The 24,818-nt window shown below is 43.1% G+C and overlaps 2 protein-coding genes across 4 annotated transcripts in view; one reads left to right on the top strand and one right to left on the bottom strand.

Annotated features, from left to right (window-relative positions):
- Nucleotides 1–1,852: 1,852 nt before the first annotated feature.
- On the bottom strand, nt 1,853–15,662 carry LOC146172724 (uncharacterized). Its single transcript, XM_084585048.1, has 10 exons — nt 15,524–15,662; nt 14,613–14,805; nt 12,689–12,941; nt 11,669–11,737; nt 10,707–10,942; nt 7,770–7,944; nt 5,298–5,668; nt 3,919–4,054; nt 2,831–3,035; nt 1,853–2,087 (listed from the first exon to the last, which is right to left on the bottom strand). Exons 2-10 carry the CDS (start codon nt 14,784–14,786, stop codon nt 1,970–1,972), a joined length of 1,737 nt encoding a protein of 578 aa, XP_084441174.1. The 5' UTR covers nt 14,787–14,805; nt 15,524–15,662; the 3' UTR covers nt 1,853–1,969.
- A 359-nt stretch (nt 15,663–16,021) lies between these two features.
- Nucleotides 16,022–24,818, top strand: part of Ehbp1 (Eps15 homology domain containing protein-binding protein 1) — a 54,887-nt gene continuing 46,090 nt past the window's right edge. For all 3 annotated transcript variants that reach the window (XM_084583928.1, XM_084583929.1, XM_084583927.1), the window contains exons 1-4: nt 16,022–16,234; nt 19,248–19,376; nt 20,532–20,589; nt 23,694–23,843. In XM_084583928.1, coding sequence (XP_084440054.1) covers nt 19,273–19,376; nt 20,532–20,589; nt 23,694–23,843 — 312 coding nt within the window. In that variant the 5' untranslated portion in view covers nt 16,022–16,234; nt 19,248–19,272. The remainder of the gene's footprint in view (nt 16,235–19,247; nt 19,377–20,531; nt 20,590–23,693; nt 23,844–24,818) is intronic.

The following is a 24,818-nucleotide window of genomic DNA, read 5'->3' as shown; positions in this document are numbered from 1 at the left end:
AATTAAGAAGAAGAAATGGACATGGGCAGGACATGTAGTGCGAAGAGAGGATAACCGATGGTCGCTGAGGGTAACAAACTGGATTCCAAGGGAAGGAAAGCGTAGCAGGGGGCGGCAGAAAGTTAGGTGGGCGGATGAGATTAAGAAGTTCGCAGGGGTCAAGTGGATGCAGCTAGCACAGAACCGGGTTAAGTGGAGAGATATGGGAGAGGCCTTCGCCCTGCAGTGGGTATAATCAGGCTGATGATGATGATGATGATGATGAATACGATTAGTGGCCTTAGAAAATTTTACCATGCTTCCTGGAATCTTTAGAGCATTCCTATAGCGTAGTTTTTCTGAAAGGGCTTAAGGAATACGCCAGCACAAAGTTATTATTTGGGAAGCTTACCTTATCAGAACACAACATTGAATTGAAGCCATGGTTGCAGTTCAGCGATTGCTTCCACAAGCAGCCTAATGAAATATTTCTTTATACTAATGCTCTTCATGCGAACCGATCTGTGAGCATTTGGCTATTCATACAAATACAAAGGTGCAACCTGCGTGCATTTGGAAAACTGAGCAGGTATATTGCCATTAGTCCGATAACAAACTTTTGAAGCTCCGCATATTGTTGAAAACTAGAAGGAAAACAAGAAAAATAAAATGGCTGAATGTTATTTAGTCCCGAGGGAGCGCGATGTGGGCATGCTAAAAGCGATGCAAATGAGAAAAGCCTCTCAACATACGCACACGAGCACACCACAGTGTTGTATTAGATGAAGATGCCTTTTATCAAAGTGTAAGAGTGAACTATAGCCGCGTTGACTCAAGCATCCTGAGGATAGTTAGGAAACTCGAGGTTCACTAGCGTCGCTGGAGAACTGCGGCTGGTTGTAGATAAAAATATAGAAGTATCTTTTTTTAACAGAAAGTGGCGGATATGGTGTCAATCAATTCGCATATTTCAAAAATTTTGTTTAAGTTAGGTATATATTTGCAAGCGTTATTCAAGGTTTGCCAAAATGTATTTTAGCAAAAAACATTTCTTGAGAACGCATAATTTGTTATTCGAACTGTACTGGAAAATGGCATTCATTGCTTTCATGCCATGCATTCCATAAAAGTTTGGAAGTAATATTTTTTCTAGAAAATGTCTAGTAGACGCCTGCTCCCTGTGCAGTTAAAAAGGATGGATTTGCTTTCCGTCAAACTCCGTAACTAGTAAAACGTGGTTAGCCGACTGCATCGTGATGGACCGAGGCCTTAGAAGCTTGTGTTCTTGCCACCAAGCAGAGCCAGTGCACGGAGCCCAGGGACTTTGGGTTGTGGGTAAGTTACTGCGTCTAACAGCATACTGAGGACACTTCTTGACGATAATCAAACGCCGCAGAGATGGGGGCGGATGGCAAAAGGTGGGAAGAGAGGGTAGAGTAGTGTGCATGGTCCCTACTGCATGTTCGCCTTGCATTTTTGCTTTGTTCATATCTCTCTGTGTGTGCTCAAAAGTAAAGCACCTCGTAAACACCTACTTACCATCGCCTCCTTCAGTGGGAATCTGGAAATCTGGTTGATGCTGAGGGACCGGGTTATTTGTAGGGAACCCAAGCGGTACTACAAGCCGAGCTGTCTCAGGGCCTGTACTACCATCTGAGTGAGCGCCGTCAACCCAGCATCTCATTGTGGTTTCAATATTTGAAGTTTTCTTTAGTATCGAGTATCTTCAAAATACACGATACTTTAAAAATGTATTTTCGATTATCGATACTTTCATTTTCAGCACACGATACCTAATACCGATACACAGAATGTATCTAAATATAGTATCGAAGATACTGCCCATGACTGACACCCATCACACTCAGGTGATTGTAGCTTCAAGAACATGTGTCATTAGGAGGAGTATGCCAGTGATTTATTTTACAAAGGGCAGTGCTGTACAAAAGTGCCAGGGACCGTATATGTACAATGTGTGGGGTGACCAGGTTCACCTCTGCCCTGGGCTTGCTGGAGGGGAGTCACCGAGAGAGAGTATTCCTTGCGCCGTCAGAATCTTTCCATGCCGAGTCTTGAGGTGGCGCTTGTATGTGTTTCGGGTCTTGAACCTGCGGGTTGGAGGGGTTCAAAGAGCTGCCATTGCTGCCGTTCCATTTGTCCGGCCCTCTCTCATAATATCACCACACATTAATTAGCACACAGATAAAAATGAAAGAAAAGGGTGGTAATCTGAACACAGTTCGCATTTTGACCAGGAAACTAAGCTAATCGAACAAAAAAGCTCGGCTGACCAAGGCTAGTTGGCACATTACGTGGGTTTAAATCTACCTCCAGCTTGGACACGGAAAGAGAAGGAAGTGCGGTTTCTTGCGTAAACCTAACAGGTCCAAGCACCTGTAACCAGAACAGATAATTTACCGGTTACAAATGTTGAGAGAAATGCCACTATACTCCTGTCGATCCTGAGCAAACAAACACAGCTGTTAATTTGACCTCTCTTGTTGTTTCCACACTGGTCATGGCAATGTTGACCTGGGAACTTTTCCAACGACCAATAGATGGGACCGGTGTTGCCGGGGTTCTTCTAGAGCATCCTGAAGTATCAATTAAGAATGCCAGAAGAAAGTGCCAGTACAGCTACCCTTTGACATCAGCTGTTTTTTATGGCGCAGCTCTAGAGGCAGCCAGCCTCCCTTACGAAAGTGGACAGAGCTTTCACTCTCAAACTCTACTCAAAGGCTTCAAAAGCTTTGGGAGTGGTAAGACACGCAGAAAGGAAGCCAGTAAAAGCACTTTCAACGACAAGAAGCCCAGTGGAGGTCTCAACGAACAACAGGATCTGCAAGCTTACCTTTGGTTGCAGTCTGTGCACTGGTATGGGGTCTCGCCAGTGTGACGGCGAAGGTGTTCCTTAAAGTGGCTTGGATGCCTGAAGTGGCGGCCACAGTCCTCGCACGCGAATCGGCTCTTGTTGTTGTGGATGAGCATGTGGTAGTTTAGGCTGTGCTGCCGCGTGAATGTCGCCTCGCAGATCTTGCAGTTGAACGGCTTGATGCCTGTGGGGAACAGGGACAGAGAGGACAGTGCATGAGTGGTTGTACTTGAGGCCATATGCAAGCTGCTTGAGCTTACCATCTCAATTGAAACTCCATTGTGAGCTCAGAACTGTGTGAGCTCTGGAACCTGCATCTAGAGCTCCAGAATGCAGATCAGCCAGAAATCACATTCTGGGCTCCAGAGAGACAGTCCAGAACTCCAACTAGTAGTAAGTTCCAAATAAGCTTTAGGAATGCACTTCATAAGTTTATAATCTAAGAATCGCAGTCCGAGGTCTAAATGTAGAGTTCAGAACTCAATTCTTTTTTCAGAGTGTGAGTCCGGAACCTGCACTCGACTCCTGGAATGCGAGTCCCAAGTCCACATCCCGAGTTTCAGAACATAAACTCTATGAATATGAATATCAAGTCACAACTTCTCAAGACTGTGTAAGTCAAAGCAGCATTATAGACTAGCTCAAAGCAAATCTGAGTCTCTTCAAGTTCCACTGAAAACCCTGCACGAGCCAAAACCCCAGTGTACCTAACACAGGCAATTTCTTTCTGTGAAAACCAAGTAGGTCCAAGTGCAAGTTAAAATGGGTCACCTCAGCAGCCATTTGTCAAACAGCTAGAAGAAATGCTCTGCTGATTTACTGAAACATTACGTTTCCTCAAGGGAAGAGGAGAGGGCTCAGCACTAACTGCTACTATGAAAGTGGACAGGAGGCAGGGAGCGGCATTGTACGTAAATGACTTAAGTGACAAAAGGCTCCTCTCGTAACCTAGTATACAGCACGAAAACACAGTGGGCGCGGCCCCTGACCACGCAGGATTTCATTCTTTTACGGTTAAAGAATGCTGATGCATGCATAAGGCAAAGCAGAATCCAAGCCCAACTTGCCTGCGTGGCTACGGTAATGATACATCAGGGTGGCCTGGGCAGTGAACACTTTGGTCTTGCAAATCTTGCATACTAGGGGACCCCGCTCATCACGTCGCTTGCTCCGCAACGCCTTGATGTGTTTCAGGGCCAGCCTCTGCAGAGAAGAGAGGAACATGCGTGGGGACCATGAGTAGTGAGCCATGTTATCAGCCCACTCTTCTCTTGTTACTAATAATACGTCACTAGTTCTCAAACAGAAACACACAAAAACACATTGGTTCAAACATGCAGAGAACAAGTTCGGCTACAATTAACACATCAGAAGAATAATGTGTGAAAACACTTGCACTTTGAAGCCACGCATGGCAAAGAATAAATGTATGCTACACAATCCACCTCTGGCAGGTGGGTACATGTGCTACCCTTATACCATTCTTTGCAGTTCAAAGCCGTGAAGAAAAGTGAATACCAAACAGATGTGAAAAAAAAAAATATATATATATATATATATATATATATATATATATATATATATATATTTTAAGTTAAGTTGCTTCTGCAAAGTTAAGCAAACCGGTTTACCAAAAAAATTCTAGGGGGCACTTAGGACCGCTAAAGTGCTTTGAGGCGAAAGTGTCTACTGTGCGGTGGTCCAAAGCCTCCCACTATGGCACCTCTCTCTTTTTTTTTTCCTTCCCACCTTCCTCTCTTCCCTTAAAGCGTGGTTCATGTGTCCACGGAGAATTGCGAAAGATACTGCGCCTTTTCATTCCTGTTAACTAATTTGAAACGCCGCTGATTTCTGCTTTACTGCATCTTCTGTATGCTGTTTGGTGCGTGCGGCATTCGAGGAAGCGCCAAATGAAAGACGCAGCACGGATGCCTGGATCGAACGCTAAGCACGTCAGCTCCGTATATGCATGAATGACGTGACTGGATGTGACGTCACCATATGTCATAGTCACAGTCATCTCTCTCATTATTATCATCACTAACTATCATTATCGGCCGCTACCTACCACTAACTAGCGATGGTGGTCTCCATGGCAACCGCACTGGCATGACACTATGCAAGGAGGACTAAGATATGTTTCTCACGTGCCGGTGTGGCTAAGCCAAGAGGATTGACAGCTATAGTGGGACAAGATGCAAGATGCCGTGAGTATTGGCATTACAGGCTTTCACCTTAGGAACGTGAGCAGGCACGCAAGCTTCCATCACTGGAATATGAGCTGACTGCCTAACAAGACAACATAGCATTTTTTTTTTTTTTTACAAGCACCTACATGTCACAAGCTTTCGTCCACAACTGTGAAAACAAGGCATGCTGCAATGGCCTCGTTGTAACAGTTGGCTAGCTTTAACATCCCCAAATGAAACTGCCACACAACACTCACCCTCTCGAAACTGGTCTCGGCAGTCTGTGCTGTTGCTCCCCTTCGACCTGGTAAGCGAGCCCGGCCCTTGGTTACAGGCTGCTGAGGTTGCTGCTGCTTGCCTCCTCCATGCTCCTCTTCTTCCTCGTCCTCATCTTCATCCTCATCATCATCTTCATCTTCAGAGGACTGCAGCAATGGGCTTGGACTGCGCCGTCTCGCATGGTTGCTTCCAGGAGTGGCCACTTCGACCACGGATGAGGTGTTGGGCAGCAGTGGAACGTAGACATATGGAAAGGCTGGTGTGGCAATCACAGACTGGCATGGCACGACGGGGCGTCGTTCCACAATGTCCCCGCACCACTCCTCCAGGTCACTGTCACCGGAGTCATCTGCGAAAGGCAACCAAGCTGATCAGAAAACAATACTGAATAGAATTTATAATAACAGCTGATAAGAATTTCAGTATAATAAGAATATGTAAAATTCCCAGGCTCAAGTGCAGACTTTTGGCTTTTCCAGACCCTTTCTGCCACCTATGAGAACAGTGCAAACTCAGGAGCAGACTGCATCCGTAAGTATGGTAAAACCTCAGAAAAAAAATATAATTATCCAAATTTTGAATTATTGAATGGCCTCTTCCAAAACTGCCAAAAGCCACTTGTAAAGTAAAATTTATCCGGCGAAAAATTCGGATCATTCTGGCAAAAGCCTCGCGACCACAATTTTTCGCAGTTCCGTGAAATGTTTAAATTCATGCTTACTACCACAAGTGTTGGAAGCATAATTGCTCCATAATGGTGAAAGTATTCATGGCTTCTTTGAGCAAGAAATGCGGAAGAGCTTGGGCCGCTTCACATGTGGTGTTGCATATGAGGTGAGTTCACTGCACAAATACCATTTTAGAGTGCAGCTCTTTGGCACCCGTTCCTGCATTTCGCGTCATCGTAGGCATTGTCCCTCGTAACCAGCTCCACAGTCTGGGCAGCGTGCGCTCCTTTCCCCCTCCCTCATAAGAGAAGCACCAGTGACAGCGTACTGTGCAGTTCAAGCATCAGGCAAAATATCAGCAACCATTTGCCAAGCAGGTCATACCTCAACACGGCGCCACTTTGGGAGCCTGGCAAAATTGACCGACGACAGTGGCAGGGCATGCAAATAAACGAGCTTCAGATGTCATTCACATGGCAACAATCCAAATTATCCGAGTTAAAAGGCTTCGAACTAAAAAGGTTTTGCTGTAGTAAGCGCTGCCCTTGTGTAGCCGACATAGCTATCGTCATTTAGTAAGCATGCATGCACTAGAACTTACAAATTTTGTTAATTTTCCAATGATATATTTTTTTTCCCAGTGATATACAGATATTTCTCACTGCCTCATGACATTCATATTGTAACAGTAGTAACAGGACTGTGCATAGAGTGCAGTCCTATTACTATTACGGCTAACAGGCACTCGCATTTCCATGCCCCGAGTGGTAGCCATTACCAGTCACGCCTTTGCATCGTGTAGCAGTTGTGCTTCCGGAGAGGACTACTAATGTAATGCCCTGCTCCTGAGCCAGTTCTAATGCAGTGGCCAGCGTACCTTGCCCAGTTTGGCAAGAGCCAGGACAATATATACTATATATATATATGCGCAATCTTGAACGTGGTGGGTAAGGCTGTGTAGTTGGCAGGGTGACGGCTACCTTTTGTTGTTTTTGTGGTGAAGACGCCAGGCATTCAGGACTTGCTTCCGTAGACCCAGCAGGCCCATTGGCCCACAGGTATGTGCAAAAGTCTTTGATTACAATACACTACACCGAGAGGGACGTTGTCTACCACAGAGAAAAGTGCCTAAGTCAACTCTATATAAGGAATACCGGGACAGTGCCAACACAGTAACAGCAGTTCAATGAGTTGTTTTTTCTCTCTTCCTTCTGCAGCTGTTACTGTTCAAAAAAAAAAAAAAACTCACACATGCATGTTTGCACAAAAAACGAGCACCACCTGCACACAGTGTTTCAAACTACACTTGTTCCTAAACTATTGTAAATTCTTGGTGATCCAACTAAGAATGCAGTCCAAGCTGACATCCGTTAAAGTCCACGGCACCTGACACTCAATTTGGAGATGGGCAAACTTGTGCCAGTTAATTCAGATGAGAAGTCACATCGATATACGGCCCCTGCAGAACCAGATATCGTCCAAACAAACCCGTTCAAACTTTCAATTTTAATAGCGTGTAACAGTGGAGCCCGCATATTTCAGGTGTATACGCTATGGTAAGAGCGAGAATGACTGCTTCGTGCGTTACTGGTTATACAGCTTTATTCTGGGATGGCGCCGTGCCGTTTTAATGTCTATGTACATTTTTCTCTCTCGCATCCACTAGCATACTCCACTTTTCAAACACGCGAACCATTTTGTTTTGAGGGTGCCCGATAAGATGATAAGTGAGACACAAACAAGCCTTGCGCTACACCACGATTGGTACCACGCTTCCCTTACCTACTGCCAGTGGGCATCCCGGCCCCCAGTAACAGTGGTCCTTCTTGACAATCTGCGCTGGCCAGCTTTCGGTGGTGATTGGGGCCTTCTCTTCTTTTGGCGAGACGTTGCCACTCTGAGGCTTGCTAGTCGGGACCTTGGTTTTGCTTGCCATCGTCAGAGACTTCACAGCCACCTGGTTATGAAGCAAGTGGGAGATGACGAGATATTACCTACTTCCACCTTTACATAGGGTGGAATCAGCGGAAGCACGTCTGTTGCACATGCGAAAAGAACGATCCCCTGTGCAACTTGAAGATTTGCACAGAGATACTTCTAATGTAGCAGCCCTCAAAACGAGTCCCTTAGTGTGAACATCAAAGAACACAAAAAAATAATACACTAAACTGGATGCTTATTAGAATATGAAACAGCCTAGGGCACAATATACTTTCAGTCAACATTCTAAATGCAAGTGCATCAATATATATATAGTAATATACAAGGTGCATAACAGTAACAATGCTGCCTTTCTCATTTTTAAAAAGAACTAATTTTTGTGCAGTGGTACTCTTAAAGCATAAGAAGTAACAAAGCTGTTCAGAGAGTCTGGCAGGGTTTGAATCTGGCTCATCGCGCTGTTCTTCAAAATGAACATTGGACACAATTTACAGACCTGTTTGCTCAGCATAGGTAATGAGCTCACTGTTACACTGCACACAGTGTTCAAACAAAGTTTTGCCATCAATATCCAGCTGGTGACAGATCTTTGTCCACATTCAGGGACAGAACACTTCATCGCGATGTTCCTTTTACCTGCTTTTACCACATGGGGGGAAAAGGCTGGTTTTGAGCTAGCAGTTCCTCTTTTGTAACTGGTGTTTCTACGCCAGTGCTCCATAGCGCAATACTTTGTTGCATATTGCAAAAATAAGCCTGGGTCCACCGATCCAAGTTCGTCCAACAGAAACAATTCCCTACTCCGACGTTCGTTTAACAGAAGCATTTTTACATAAACTGCATAATAAAACTACCAGAAATGCTTTAAAACTCATTATGAAAAATTCATTTAACTGACATTTTCACAATAGAGTTTACTGTACATTAAATCTAGGCATTTCTTTCTTTCAGGGGCCATTTAGACATATGCTGTTTTTTGTTTGTACGCCAGGCACGAAGGGACATCAACCAGGACATGCAGGGGCTTTAGTGCCTCTCAAAAGCCGCTGAAGTTCCCATGGCCATTAAAACAACTTGAGAAGCCCTGCTTTAGTATGAAACGCTTTAAGAAGTGTCGCATACATCGCACGACACATGTACCACAGCAGCACTGTGCCCACAAAATAGCCATGCGTGTGACAACTGTTACAGTGCGCCTAACACCAGTAACTTTATAAGGAAACGACTTAGTTGGCGAAACGACTGGTGACGGACACCCAGTGCCTTTCTTTCAGGCAAAATTTTCAGGGCATCAGCAGCCAGAAGAGCGCCAACACAGCAAGTATTATCCCTCGTAACCTACAACTTTTGTACAGAGACGACAGACGAGCTACAATTGAAATCGGCCATGTTGACCCACATTAAGTACAACTTCCACAAGCTCCCAGCACACTTGCTTCATTCTGGGATACCAAACTTGCTGTTAGCCCCATCAGTGACACAATATGTGCATACAGTATCTTGCCTTCTGCCTGTTTCAGTTACCATCATGATGTGCCCAGAACGATCTGAAGCCAGGCATGCAAAATGAAAAGAAAAAACTGCTTTGAAGTAGAGGTGTGCAAATATTGAAAATTTCAAATATGAACTGAATACAGATATGAGTAAAAATGCCTTCTAATTATCAAATGTCTGATCAGTTAAAAAAAGATGGAAAATTAATTAATAATTAATAAATGTAAAGTAAATACTGTTTGTCTGATTTCTTTCAGAATTCACATAGCATTTGCAAATAATAATAATAATGTATAATTGCACAGAAGTGTATACCCTACAGAAAAATTCAGTATACATTTTATACAGGATTCCATGCACCAGTTTTTTGCACAGGAAGAACTTGCATAAAACCGTGCGCAGCTGTAATATTGCAGCTGAATGCAGTAAAATTTCATTTGGCATTCAAAGGACCAGAAAAAATGTCCAAATTAACTGAAAGCTCGAATTATCGAATGAGCCTGAAACAACTGCCAAACACTGTTTGCATCACAGTAATTTTATCTGATGAACACTTCTACGATGAATGCCCGCATCTGAGATCAAAGCGAAGAAAGAACGACTTTTTTTCCCAGTTTCATCAAATGCTTCGCTTCACACACAGTGTCCCAAGGCACTCTTCACAAAAGGGAATGTCCCTGTTCACAAGACGGCTCCGCCACGTTTTGCGGATGCTTCACTGCGCAGCCCACGCGGTCAAGCATTGCGGTGAAGCACGCAGTGAAGGAATCTGCCGAATTCGAAAATTTTCGGTGTATTTGGTAATTTTCCAATATTCGGAAATTTCGATGTCAGTTTTTCAATTACGAATATGTACCGAATAAGAAACATATTCGATTCATATTCGACATTTTGAATATTCGCACACCCCTACCTTTAAGACTCATGCCTCAGGTATTCTACCTAACAGCCAGTATGGCAGTGGAGAGAGTGTTTTCATTTTCTTGCGGTACATGCCTCACAGTTTTAGGACGCCTAAAATAGACTGGACGTCTTATACAAAATGACTTCTCCCAGAAACATTAAGATAATGAAAGCAGCAAAAATATCCCAATGCAGATTTATGTGCAGCCGAACAGGAAATCTGCTTTTATTCGCTAGGGGGGCGGAATTCAAACATGTGCAGCATGGGCATGCTCCTTCAATACAACAATAAAAATAATGAGATGAACAGAAAGACATGCAACGCTCCAAACAGTGCACAACTGAGCAATGCAAAGCAAAGGAGAAAGAAAAACTGCAAACCTTGAGTGTGGTGCGACCACTGTTCTTGGTTTCCACTTTGGAAGTGGCAGGGGCAGGCCTGGCTGGGTTTTTGACTCGGGCTGGCTTTTTGCTGCCACTAGGAGTGGCTCCTGCCGTCGCAGGAGCATGCAGGGAGGATGGCCCATTCGCCGTCCGCCGGTCATTCTTGCTGGACCCGGACTGCTGCTTGACCAGGGGACGCCTCCGCTTTCGGCTAGCAGCGCCACCCTCGCTTTCTATGGTAACGGAAGAAAAGCAACAGCCTTAGCATCAGTACTGAGGTTAAAGGTAAAAGCCCCCCCTCCCCCCCTCTCCCTCTCAATACTTTCCAAATGCGACAATAGAATGTAACACATTTTCTGCAATCCAAACAGCGGTTCCAGATCACAAAAACAGCGGTAGCAACACCATGCACTATTTTTACAGCAAACGCAGAGCGGATTCAGACAGTGAGTGGAGCCTTACAAGCCCGTTCCTTTCAACATTAATGAAAGCATTAATTTAACGTAAAGGCAGTTCCAGTCCCTAAACAGTAGACCATTTCTCAAAATACCGGGTGGAACTACTTGTAAAAAGCAAGAATACCGAACTGAAACAAACCAGAAATAATAGCCTGCCTGACAAAGTGATGATGTCAAATGAATTTCTACAGAAACAAATAGCTGTACAGTGTGTGGAAACTATGATTCCACACATTAAATGCCTCAGACAACCTGATACTACAGTCTCGAAATTTTGTTCCAGTGAGGAGTGGGCGTCAATCTGCCGTGAATGTACTATGTGATGCAGCTAATGTATTGCTGCCCGTAGAAATTTGAACCAACAGCCCCAGAATGGCATACTTTAAAACTGAGTTGCGACGGGATAAAATGCTACACAGCCAGGCATGTATCAGAGAGACTCAGACGCAGTCAATAATGAGCAGCAGCTTCTAGGCCATAGATCACAAGGTCAAAAGTTACCTTGAAGACGGCGTCTCCGGGCTTGAAGTGGTTCTGCAGTAAATGGCGGCTTACCCTGTCGTCCAGGGGCTGTGTGGGTGAAAAGGTTTTGCAGATATTATGAGATCACTCTTGGTTATCTGATGTTTTTCACATTGTATGAAAGCTAGATCAATACAGGCTGCCAGCAACACTAACTCTAGTGCTGCTTGAAATGACAAATGTTTCCCGAGTACAACTTTAGCAAAATGTGCATCTGAAACACATTTTAAAAGCAAATAATGAGAGAGGCTTTGAAATAAACTTTAAAACCAGCTTTGAAAATGTTCAATATGAATGGAAAGAAAAAAAAAATGTGCTCAAGAAAGCATTCACCCAAGATGAGGGAAGTGATTGATAAAGGGATCCGTTCTCTTTTCTTTATCCTGGTTACACAGGCTAAAGATGAAGGTATTTAGATGAAACAGATGGAACTTTCATATTAGTGAAGCATGTCAAAAATTACAGCCACATACCCTCAGCTAGAGTAAAAGAAGGGGCCAGGTCATTTGCGAAAAGATTAACACAACAGTGATGTCATGCATGGCTGCCGCTGAACGAACGCAAAATAGATGCAATAGACTATAAATAACTGGGCAAATTCGTGGTTAAGGGGAAGTCATCTTGCATTGATGTTCGGGTTAGAGCCTCAGGTTCCATTTCTATTGATTGAGTAGGCCTTTGCCGGATGGGTCCTGGGTTGCATGCCTGTGGGGTGGGCAAATTCGTGGTTAAGGGGAAGTCATCTTGCATTGATGTTCGGGTTAGAGCCTCAGGTTCCATTTCTATTGATTGAGTAGGCCTTTGCCGGATGGGTCCTGGGTTGCATGCCTGTGGGGTGGTAGTGCCTTGGACGGCGGCTTTGTACTTTTATGTTGTTGTCTACCTTTATGCCGCGGAATAGGACAGGCAGACGGTATGATGGCATTGGCAATGTGAAAATGGAGAAAGTGCAGCTGGTGCTGTCATAAAGACACAATAAAGATGGCAAAAGACCCTTACCATTTGCTTCAGCCAGAAGCTTGGCTATGTGCGCCATCAGGTGGGACTTCATCTGAAGACGGGCCTTGTTCTCGTTGCCGAAACTGGAGAATGTCTCTGCACACACGCTTGGCATAAGGTAGCACCGATAGCTGAACGTGCGCCGCATCTCATTGCTCGTAAACTCTGAGAACATGTCCAGCAGCATACGATCAGAGAGGATACGGATCTGATCCAGCACTAAAGAATCTGCTTGCAGCGCTGACTTGCGTGCCTGAAAGATGACAATTATGTGGTTTAAATATCCAGCCTGCTTCATTCAAATCAGCCTGTCTAGCCAGCTGTTACGAACTTCACATCCCCTGACATGACACTGTAACACACTATTCTTTCCTTCCATAAACTCTACGACTTAAATCCCTTACCCTTTTCACTTACTGGTATAATAAGCCTCGAGTCCGTATTCCGAGTTTGCGTCATTTTAAGAAGTGTTAATTGTTTTCGTCCTGACCTTGAGTCATCTGATTGGTAGAAATGCCGGAATCGAATGTCACTTCAGTTGCAGTCACTTTCAGTTCCGACAATTCCACCAATCAGATGAGGGCGAAAACGACACTTCTGAAAACAATGCAAACTCTGAATAAGGGCCCTGGTCAATATCGCAAAATGGACAGCGATTCTACCTAGGCCATATTATTTAATTAACACCAGATGTCTATTGATCTACTGTGCCTCTTCTTGAAGCTTTTATTTCTCTTCAAGGTATGTAATAGACATTTATTAATGTGAAGGCATATGTCTAACGACAACGTCTATATGGTACGAAAATCAGAAGCACGCCAGCGGGTGATAGCTGGCAGGTGATATGGCCGGAATCGATTGCTTTGCTGTAGCATGATTCAGCACTTTACAAAGTAATGTAATGTAACGTGGAGTTTATTGAGCCATTATGCACAGCCATGACCCACAGTCATTATGCAACATAACATGACTCCACTCTTTACAAAGTAACTTAGTGCTTTCACATTTTCACACACAAGCAGGCTTACATGCCTCTGCCAAACTTTTTACTTCTTTTGTGGTCTTCTTTTACCCACTGCACTTTCCTTGAGTCATGCTATTTTATGAAAGTTATGCTTTCCACCTTTTTTTCTTTTCTTTCTGTTAAGGCTTTTTTTTTTTTTTTTAATGCTGATGCTATGAAGGAATGGCAGGCGAATAAATCTGCAGCTGAAAGTTTTGTACACTTTGTAAGGAAAACACTACACTGACAAAACTATATTCGCAAGCTGATTATTTATATGGCGCTCCAAACGTTTATTTTGCATTTTATCTTTTGCATTTTATCTTTTCGTTTGCTTAGGCAGGAAGGGGGAGGGGGCGCAAACCGTGACATCATTGATAATTATACTCGGGCACAAGCGCGTCGAATTATTTTCCTGTACTGCAGAAAGTGCGGCCGTGCGGCGCGTCAGTGGAAGAGATGTTTGATTTTTTTTTTTTTTTTAACAATCACTAAGCAGGCAAATCCAAATATAACAGACAAGAAACTTAAGGTAGAGTCGTGGTAAACTTTTGCATGAGTATATATATATTTTTTTACTAGAACTTATCATTAGCCTATAATTTTACAATGAAAAACTGAAAAGGAATCGTTTCGGAACGCTTTTCGAAAGCAAAAGGCGGCGCCACTGTTGCCCGCCATGTTGGGCCGCTAAATTCTGCATTTTTCATGGCGATGTGTTGCGCTCGCTGAGCGGCCGCCAATCAGCCAGCTCAGCGGCCGAACTCCATTTAAAAGCTGAAACCGAAAGTTTTCAAGCAAGTGAAAATAAAAACTTCGTCCAGACACAGTGAGCAGACGAAAGTGAACGTAACGCAACGCGCCTTTCACTTTCGTCTGCATCGGGAAGAGCGCGCGGAGGCCCAACAAAACTGCGCTCACCTTGTGAGTGGAATCCTTCAGCAGCACGGGATCGCTTTTGAGCGTAGCAGAGGCCACTTCGGCAAGCATGTCCAATAGTGGCACCGAGCCGAAGTTCTTTTTCGAGTTTTCCTCGTCCATTTCGGCATCCCCGCCGCCTCCGTTCACCGCCTTGCGCGTAGTGCTCGGAATCATAGCGCACGCAACCTTGTTTCTGCAACAATACGAGAAGCGGTGAGCGCTTTTTGCTAGCGCGACGGCTAAATCTTGTCATACTATCGGCGCAAAGTTACCGAAACGAGGTATACACGTCGCAGCCTCTGTGCTGCCGACACAGCGACGGACAAGTGGTTTCGAGGCAAACACTTCGCAAGCAGCGGGGAACAAGTACCGAGCGCGCTACGATGCAGACGCGCCATGTCTTCTGCACGAAATTTCAGGCCTAGCGAAACAACCAGCAACATTAGGCCTAACATTCTTTCGGCCTCGAATCGCGCTGGCGATCTGCGCTGAAACAATCGAGATCGCGGTGTTCCTCTGGTCCTTGCGAACGTAAAGCATGTTTGCATTCAGTCGCACAGCTTTCCCGGCAGCGAAGAAAGCAGGCGATGCAAACAATGAGCCGCTGTTTTTCGCAAGCAGCGCCTAGCAGTCGACACACAAAAACATTCCATGGCGAAAAGGTTGTACGGGGATACGCCGGCGCTGTGCGAGCGAAACTGAACGCTAGCTCGCGACGGTTCTCACTGTTTCATGCAAACATATCGTCACGTAGCACGTATGCGAGCAGTTTGGATGCATTTCGCCAACGGTTAGCATCGCAGAACGACGCCATCGTCTGTCATGCTCGTCTGCTATCTTGGCGCGCGTCATCGCCGCCCATATATACAAGAACACAGTCACTTCGTTGTGAAGTGTGAAAAACCACTCACCTTCGAGAAATCCTTCCTGTTAGCGGAATCGCATATTCTAAACAAGATAGTTGCTACTACGTTATATTGCGTTTAAAATGAACGATTCCATTACACTTGTTTCTTTCCGACGTGGTGAATTATGGGAAGGGCTTTGACAGAAGACGCTAGTCACTCCAAGACGAAAGAAAGCCATGACGGAGGCGTTTGCAGGAAAAATATTGCATGTAAATGACAAAGCAGGCGTGTAATTATTTTTCCTGTGCAGTTTTTTATAAAATTATAAACCACAAAATTTAACTAGATTGCTTCAAAAATTTAAAGTGCTTGTGATAACAAATAAAATATTACAAAAATTTCTAAACCAAATTGTATTTTGTACTATTTTATATTTTTTATTATCACCGAATGTTTTGACAAATTTGAGCTGTGAAAAATTGTCCTAATAGTTTTCGTTGATGCTTGTGTAGCTGCCAAATTGGCGCTGCTGTAGCGCGTCGCAGGAGGTTCTCAAAATAGCCGTAATGTGACGACACTGTGCAGACGAGATCGCTGTTTGTTATTCGGTTTTCTTGTGTGGTGCGGTGAATGCTTCCCAAGGTGGTGCCTCTCCGACGCTAGCGGACGACAGCAGCAGGAGCCTGTGCGTGTGTTGTGTGTGCGGCCCCGAACATTCCGACCCCACCGCGGCCCGTCTGGGATGGCGATCTGTTGACGGTCACTGTGATGCGAGTAAGCATGCTCCGAACTGCTTGGCTTCGCGTTTCGATAATCGTGTCGTCGCCTCGCGGATCGCCCATTCAGCGAGGTTTCCTGCCTATTTAGACACAGAGCAACGATAGTAGCTGCCAGCCCACCCACACATTCTGCGAGATGTGCGTTTTTTCTCTTCGCGCAGCCAGCTTGGCTGTGTTCTGACGATCGGAAAGCAAAGAAATCGAGGCGGCACGATCACATTTCGTCGCGCCGCAACACAATTTCTCCTTTGAGACCGCTAATTGGTACACCTTTCCCGTCATCGCCTGACGAAACGCGCCTCGCGGCTGTCAGCAGGCCTTTGAGTCGACGGGCGAAACCTCGATTGTCGAGGAATAATCGGAACCGTTCTCTTTGTTGTGTCGCATATTTGTCGGTAGGAGTTGCCGGTTATTTTATTGCGTTTCTTTTGCCTGTGATAAGCGGCTGGGATGTCCATATCGCGCCTAGAAGGAAACGGATGCTTTGGCCTTCCCCTAAGAAATAAATGGAGCGGGCGTCAGTTTCTCACTGCGCACATCTACGGTGACAGCTACACTCGGTCCACGGTGTCGAACGAACCCCTGGCGCGCTTTCGGGGCTGACGTACCGATACCGAAACTGGCGTCACCGCCTCAGACGTCACCCGCTTCAAAGTGCTCGAAACCATGGTCTGCGTCTAATTAATCGGCGCCTTATCGAACTGGAAACCCGTTTCTGTCTTGCAAAGTGTTTGCATAAGACGACCAAATGTTCATCACAGAAAATATGTATCATTGGAGTCTGTAACTAATTAGCAGGCTTTCTTGAAAGTACATCTTCCAGGTGGGCCTGAAAAATGAACCTAAGACATTGACCACCTGACAGAATGAAACTAAAAAAGGCTGGTCTACTGTGTAGTGTGGAGAAGTTAACAGTTTGGAGACATGATGGCCATATGCATGTGTACCATATTCTGAATATGCATTGTGTGTGTACGTTTCCATATTCACTCATGAGAAGAGAGGACCATCACAGAGGATACTGTATAATGAATTGTTTGCTGTATTGTGGTTTTTGTTCATTTCAGTTGTCAGTTTTGGAATACAACTAAAGAAGGTAGGAAATGCACATAGAGATTTTGCTTTTCTGCAGCCTAATAAACAAAAATAATCCTCAGTGTGAATGAATTTACTGTCCCCACTTTTGTTTTCATTGTTGTCAACAGGCGTCTGCAAGTGCAAGGAATTGGGCAATAGATGTGAATAATAAAAATGCTATCTACATACAGTTTTGGCTCCGGTATAATTCTACATGATTAATTAACAAAGGTTGTCCTCTGTGATGCATTGCGTCAGCAGCAACATAAACTAATAGAAGGATGAGAAAAAAAAGTGTCAAAGACATGCTGATGTACACTCACACATATGTCCTTTTATTTGTTTTTTAAAGGGATGCCACTGCGGACTACATACAATTTTTGTTCAGAGTGAAAATTGTTTGTTTTGCACCAAGCGGCTCATTTATTGGTGATAAAACTCTATTTAAAAAATGCAGCACATTTTCATCCCGCCAATTGATTAAAAAATTTTCTCATTACCTCAAGACTGGAAGGGACTTGCCAATCGCTATTTGGGGTTGAATAGTAGTGTAGCCCAGCCTCGGGAATCTTCATTAGTAAATGACTTTGACGTCAATACAATTTGTTTTTAAAAGCAGCTGATGGCACTGACACCTGCATTTCAATTTTTTTTAACCTTTTTGATCTTGTAACTCTATTTTCGGAAAGTAATGTTTTCTTTTTTTAGAAATGTGCTGTCTGCCAACACAAATGGTCTTAAATATTTTCTCAGTGTCCCTTTAGGCACAGTTTGTATTGTCTTGCAGTAAATAGGTCCACCGAGATCTTTTCTATTCAATAATTTTTTTTGTGACTCCTTCAAGTACTTGCAGAGAAGACGTGCAAGATTTATTAGATGTACTGATTTCACTAACCAATTTTGTGCATGCAGGAATTCTTATTGCTGATTTTGATTACTTAATACACAACCGTCATGAAGATTATAAAAGTAGGTCAAGGTGTGGGTCGTATCTAATGGTCAGTGGAAGTTTGCCTGAGGCCAACCTTTTATGTCCTAAGTGTTTCAGTATCTCACACTGAACTACATATGTCACCAGAATGATTAATCACAGAAAGCTGGCTTATAATAAAGATAGCACTCACACTGTTTACGAATGCTCTCTCTCATGGAAGATTATGCATTGCTGATCACCTGAGCATTTTTGTATTTCGATAAAGGAAAAATGCAAATGCCACTGTGTCCCTTTTAGGGCATAAGAACCCAAAGGAGTCGTAGTAATTCTGGATCTCTACAATGCGACATCTCTCCTGTCTAGGCAAAGCTTTGGAAACCCCCACATACCCTACCTGTTGTGTTCCGTGTCTGCATTAGCGCTGCATACAAATTTACAAAATGATCCCAGAAGTAAATGTTCTGTGTATACCTAATACTCAGAATTATAGTAAGTCTTACTGTTACACTAACAATGTGGTTTTCTCCTAATTTTTTTTTTTCATTTGTGGGCTCCTAACAGCATTCTGGAACAGCTGGGAATGCAGTTATAGTTCATTATTTACCAAGCTGGATAGGATATGAGTGGGGAATAGGCCCCACTCCTTGCCATGTTTCTATCATTGTGCTTTTTTTATACCATGTCATTGGTAACGGCGTGTATTATGCCCTATGCTCACACCAGACAACTCTTCTGTCATCTCTTGGCACTTTTCAGAGCTCGGCAGTGCTGTGAAGCCTTCGTCAGATGAATAAATATATCTCCTCTGAATTCTTTATGTTCTTTTGGAAAGCATACATGCACATTAGTGGAGTGTGACACAAGAGAAGATGAGAAGATTTGGTATCTATGAATTCATGGTTTTTTCATGTCCGTTCAGCAGGGTTTGTTTGTGTGAAAAAAAAAGTGGCAAGTTGTCATTTTATTGGAAGAAGCTCATTTTTTACCTTTCCCTCAGGTTCTGTCGAGTGACCAGGCGCGGCATGAGTTCGGTCTGGAAGCGGCTACAGAGAGTCAACAAGCATGCAGCAAAGTTCCAGCTTGTGGCATCCTACCGGGAGTTGATTGTCACCGGTAGCAAGAAGTGGTACGTGCAAAATTATGCATTTTAAACTAGATAAATAAATGATGTTACACCGACTATTCCTTGACCAGCTCCTTTGTTAAAAATATAGACTGCTTCCAACTTTCTTTGATTGCCATCTTATCTAAGAGGCAGCTCTAATTACCAATATGTCAAGGCACTTTTAACTAGTTGCCTTCTTTAGATATCACCACCGTTCATGCACATGCTTTCAGCAGTGACAGATATGTGTCATTAATGTATGCTTTCCCCAGTTCTTGATAGCTGTGTTATGAACTAGGTAATTAATAGTTCAATCAGCCAAGTGTTCTTGTTTCACCAAAAACAGACTTTAGCCTGTGCAGAGTACTTGTGGCAACTCCCTGGGTACTCTTTTGTGCTGTGGGTGATAATTATTTAGTGACAGGCAAGTCTTTAAGCCTAGGCTCATGCATTATTTGTAAAAAATAACAGCAGTTGGAGCATAATGAAACAATAGTTTATGATGTTTAGGCATTATATGCTTTCATAAAAGGGCCTGATTGTTCCTCAGTAACGTTGATGTGTAGATTTATGCTGCTCTTCAGTGTAAACATTCTTATCAAAAGCCAAATCGAAGAAAACATAACTAGTAACTAAAGTTAAAGAACAAAAAAAGAAACGAGATGCATTTACAGCTCTATGTATACCACGTGGGTGTGTATGCTGGATATGTTTACTTTATGAGAAGTCGTGTGATAGGGGGCACGAAGTTTCTCCTTATAATGCTGCCTCATCACAATCAATGCTATTTCGTCCACTGAATTAAAATTAAAGCTTATTTACCAATAATATTATGTTGCAATTTTGTCAATAGACATAATCATAACCATAACCATGCAACATATTCCGGTAATATTTTTCACCATACTAATTGTTCCTGTATATGAGATGGCTTTGTTTGCCAGAAAACCTCATGGGGTCATGTTTTTGTAAGAGCAAGAAAACATTTTTTTTACGGATGCTTTTTGACCATCTTCACTATTTGTGTTAAAGTTGCGAAGCATTTTCAATTTTATTTTTATTGTTATACTTATTACTATTATTATTAATATAAAGATGTGCACGCTGTTAAGCATAGTTGTTTACAGTGTGTTGCACCGGTGACAGTACACATGCTGTGATCCCTTCTGCGCGCAGGCAGCCGCACAAGTTGTTAGTCATATGGACCAGAAGAGGGCGCCGCGTGGCTTCCCAGGTATGTGATCTTTTGGCAAAATTATTAGCAGTCTATCAGGTTTATTTGCATAACCAATGCATTTCTGTCTTCTTATTTCCAAAAAATTTTCAGATAGGTGAAACCCTGCTATAATAAACTCGGATATAGTAAAGTGAAACTGAAATCCCAGTTCATCTCCATAAACAAATGTACATTTTTCTCCCTTCAAAAACATTTTTGATAAAAATCAATTTTAGTAAAGTGCATCTGGTTGCAAAAATGTACTTCTCACGAAATGACATCCCTGCACGCGCACTACCTAAGATCGGGAAACAAATCTTTCTCTTTGAAAACAAAGAAGAAAAACTTGTTTTAAATGGCTTTACCACCAGGTTCAGCAGCTGTGAGGAGAAGCCAACTTTATGTAGGCCTTGGAGATGAGAGAAAAAGCATGCGCTGTGTAGGGAAAAAAAAAAGATTAAAGCTGGAAAAAAAAGTAAACATGGAAAGCAGGCGGTGCAGTTCATTTAAGCAGTAAAAGAGAATAAAAGTGCAGCGAGAAATGAGCAAGGGAACAAACAGCCAAACATTCGCAGCACTGTGCAGCGTGACGCACCGGGCAACGTTGGCAAGAAGTGGAGGCGCGCCGTGTGCGGCTTTGCCGCGCTTAACTGCCACATGCATTTGTTATCTGTTGCCTCTTGAAAGACTATAGACACCAGATTTTGTTGCCATTTTTCTTTTTGTTAAATATGCATAAGGCATTCTTGTATATGGATTACCATGCAGGTTTTGCCTATGACCGCTGGGTAATTTTAAATTGAATTTTCTTTTCTCGCCAGTTTCAGTTTTGGTTTGAAAAGCCGAGATATGGCTGTGACGTCACAGTCAAGTCAAGGTCAGGCGTGGCATAAAAAAACAGCGATATAATCACCGTCTCTTCACCTTTTGTAATTCCTGTCCTTGAGGCAGGCTGGCTTCAGTGTTCTGGTGAATTAAAAGGACACAGGACCGATGATATCGCTGTTTTATTCATTCCTCATGTTACCTAGACTTGTCTTGACGTCACAGCCATCGCACGACTGTTGAAACCGAAACTGGTGAGAAAAGAAATTCGATCATAAATTATTCAGTGGCCATAGGCAATTATCATATGACGATCCGTATACAATATTTTCTTATGCATGATTACAGAATATAAAACATGAACTCAGAAATTAAGTGTCTAGACTCCTTTAAATGACAGAAACAGCAGAAGACGATGCCATGTTCATGCAAGCCATTGGATTTTACATGAAATCAAACTCGGTTGTAGTTGTTGTAATCGTAGCTATTTTGAATTCATGCTAAAGAGGTACTTCCGAAAAGTTTAAACAAAAGAATGTTATAACAGAAAAAAAAGAAGAAAAAACTGCACTGAGATGAAAAGAAATAGATGGAAGTCATTTTAGAGTGTTTTTTTTTTTTTTCTTTTCCATAAAGTGATAAGGCATGTTTTGCAAGTAGCCATGTAATTACCAGACAGAATCTTCAGGGCCATGTCATCACCAACAACTGATTATAGTGAAGGTTTTTGCCAATCCAAGTGACTTTACTAGAAAGGGGTTTTGCTGTTAATTAAGGAGGGAATTCATGATGCGGGGAAAAGTCTCAGAAAAAAGTTGCAAGGGGTAAAAACATCAACAAAGGCAAGGTTGGTGGATTGATAAATACTTCATGCAATATGACTTGCCTTCTGAATAAAACAAAACAATGCACTCTTCAGCACAGCTTCCATAACCTGAAGCATATGTGACAACGTTCATCACTGACCCCTAACTCAGGTTAACTGGCCTGGTGTTCTATAATGAAGTTGAAACTGGAGTTAGTTCATTAATTTAGTAAATCTAGTAAAACAGCATGTACAGCATGAAGCTTATGCAATAGGTTGCTGAATTCATTATTTCTCGGACTCCTTGTGAAAAATTTTTATCTCCAGATGCTTTTGTACTGTGCCGTATATACTAGTACTTGACATACAAGATATGTAGCTTTCTGGGATCACTTAATTATTTTCATGTTCTGAAAATTGTCTGCTAACATTTGCTATCATCGGCAGACTGCACATTACTAAGGATAGGGGCGTTTAAAGTTAAAAGGCCGTGGTGCCACTTTTTGTGAGGCCACCCCTGGGTGGAAATAGTTTGGAAGCTAAAGCCACACTACCTGCACGGGTCAGCTTCCTCCTCTCTCATGTCACTTCACTGCTTGCAGCACCAATGCTCCTTGTGAATAGACATCTAACCTCTGTCGCACTTTTCACAATGCACCAGATATACATGGCACCTTTCCTTGCATTTTCTTCCTCTCTAAGGTGCGTTCATTTTACGAGAAAAAAAAAAGAACATACTCTTTGACAGCTAAAGTTAGGAGTGCACCCACTATGGGAGGAAATGCAGTATGTCCAATAAGTTTTTTCAAACACCATATGACCTATAAAGTGATTTGATTTGAATTTAAAAGCTGCGTATTAACATGGAAAGGTAGGTGGAATGCCTGGCATCATTGTTGTGCTGTTGTTATAGTTTCTGAAGCTGTTGTCCCTCATGGCTTCGCTATCAGATTTTCATTTTTTTGTTGCTTGGTGGTTCAACCTGCCCCCATCAGTCATACCACAGATGAGAGTCTCAGTGCATGCTTATTGTAAGACAAGCTGGGCAGCCATACAGCCTGCCTGTATAATTGCAAGTCACTGTTTAAGAACTTAACAGTTGTGAGGATTTGTAATGAACATTAGGGGAAGAGGTTTTTGGGATGAGACGCATCAACCTCCTCCTCAACTTGCATTAAAAAATATAAATAGAAAGATTGTTTACATTATGCAACAAAACTATTCCAAGCCTCTCTTTTCATTTCTTCTACATTTTGCTCGACATGTGTGTAAATTTTGATCTAACAAACTCTAAGCAAAATGGTGGGTTGTGCAGTCTTCACACCATCTCGTTTCTGCTTCCGATGTCATCACTATTCTTACTTTTTCACAAGATCTTGCTTACAAAACCAAATGCCTGGCTGGCTGGTGTGTCGTAGCCATTTGAGACTAGGTCCAATGCAGCCACTTCCAGAGAAAAAGCGAGTTGAGACTGCCTGGCCATTGCGTGCAGGCACGGTCATGGGAGCCAACCATTCGCGAACCGTACCGGGGTCGCGTGGTATGGCCCGTCCCCGAAAACGTGGAGGTGGCTGTCACTCTGTTCCGGGAGCCCAACAGCAGCGTCTTTGAGGACAAGGACTGGAGCTTTGTCATTGAGGACGTACGTACCTCTACCTCTCTTTCTGTGACGTGCAGTTAGGCATGTAGCCTGCATTGTGGTTTATCATTATGACCAAGTCAGCATTTCAGAACAGGGTTAATGTTCTTTTTTGGACTTCTTCATTATCACAAGAAAACAGCAGCAAGACATTATGAGTGCTGCGCTTGCAAAACATTCGCCATTTGGCTTGATTTTATTTTTAGCTCTTTAATGTGGTTTTAATCTCGTTACAAGAGACACTCGGTTATAAGAGACATTTGAAAATGGTTTGGTTGGTTTTCCTATGTCTGCCATGTTAACAACATTGCATACAAGAGACAGGGTTACAAGAGACACTCGGCTACTAAGGACAACTTTATCAGGTCCCTGGAGTAAAATTTTCACTATTTAGAAGAGACACAAGCCAGGTGTGCTCATGCAATGGAGCTAAAGTGTACTAACTCGTACATGATGCACTTCAGGTTCCCTTAGCTAAATTCTGTTCCATATCAGCATCCTTTTTGTTGTATATGTCTGGAACTGAGGAGTGCTTCCCCATATTGGAAAGTCAAACGAGCCCGCTGTTTCAGCCACTGGCATCGCATTACTGTCACCTACGAAGAAAATCAAAATGCATGAATGACATCCAGAATTTTTAACTCCTCGCTGTTAAAGTTTGACCACAAGATGAAAGCTTACAATTCTGATGTCTTTCTCTTTGTGAACAATGCTTCTTGCAGCACCAAAGGTACCAAAGTTCTCGAGCTCAAAACCGCCAAAGTTATTTTTCCCTCCAAACTCCGCACCCTACCTTCAACCAACAAACAAAGGCATTATGCACTCTGTCAAGTTGCTGTACAAAACAAGGTTGATAGAATGCCTGTTGCTCGACAGGTAGCAAGACTGTACAATAGTAATTGATGCGAAGTTTGCTGTTCAGGTGATTTCAGGTGTCTGAAATGGCCTGAGAAATGAAGCTGTGTAAAACCGTTTCAG

The sequence above is a fragment of the Amblyomma maculatum genome, chromosome 11 (assembly GCF_055883805.1).
Source record: "Amblyomma maculatum isolate TAMU_Amacu chromosome 11, ASM5588380v1, whole genome shotgun sequence".
Taxonomy (NCBI): domain Eukaryota; kingdom Metazoa; phylum Arthropoda; class Arachnida; order Ixodida; family Ixodidae; genus Amblyomma; species Amblyomma maculatum.
The sequence above is the reverse complement of the archived record's forward strand: the minus strand, read 5'-3'. Positions and strand labels throughout refer to the sequence as shown.

Coding starts and splice junctions, on each gene's coding strand:
- LOC146172724 (XM_084585048.1), bottom strand. CDS start 14,786: ATGATTCCGAGCACTACGCGCAAGGCGGTGAACGGAGGCGGCGGGGAT. Junction 11,738..12,688: donor GCTTCTGGCTGAAGCAAATG/GTAAGGGTCTTT, acceptor TCACCCACACAG/CCCCTGGACGACAGGGTAAG. Junction 4,055..5,297: donor CCGAGACCAGTTTCGAGAGG/GTGAGTGTTGTG, acceptor TCTTCTCTGCAG/AGGCTGGCCCTGAAACACAT.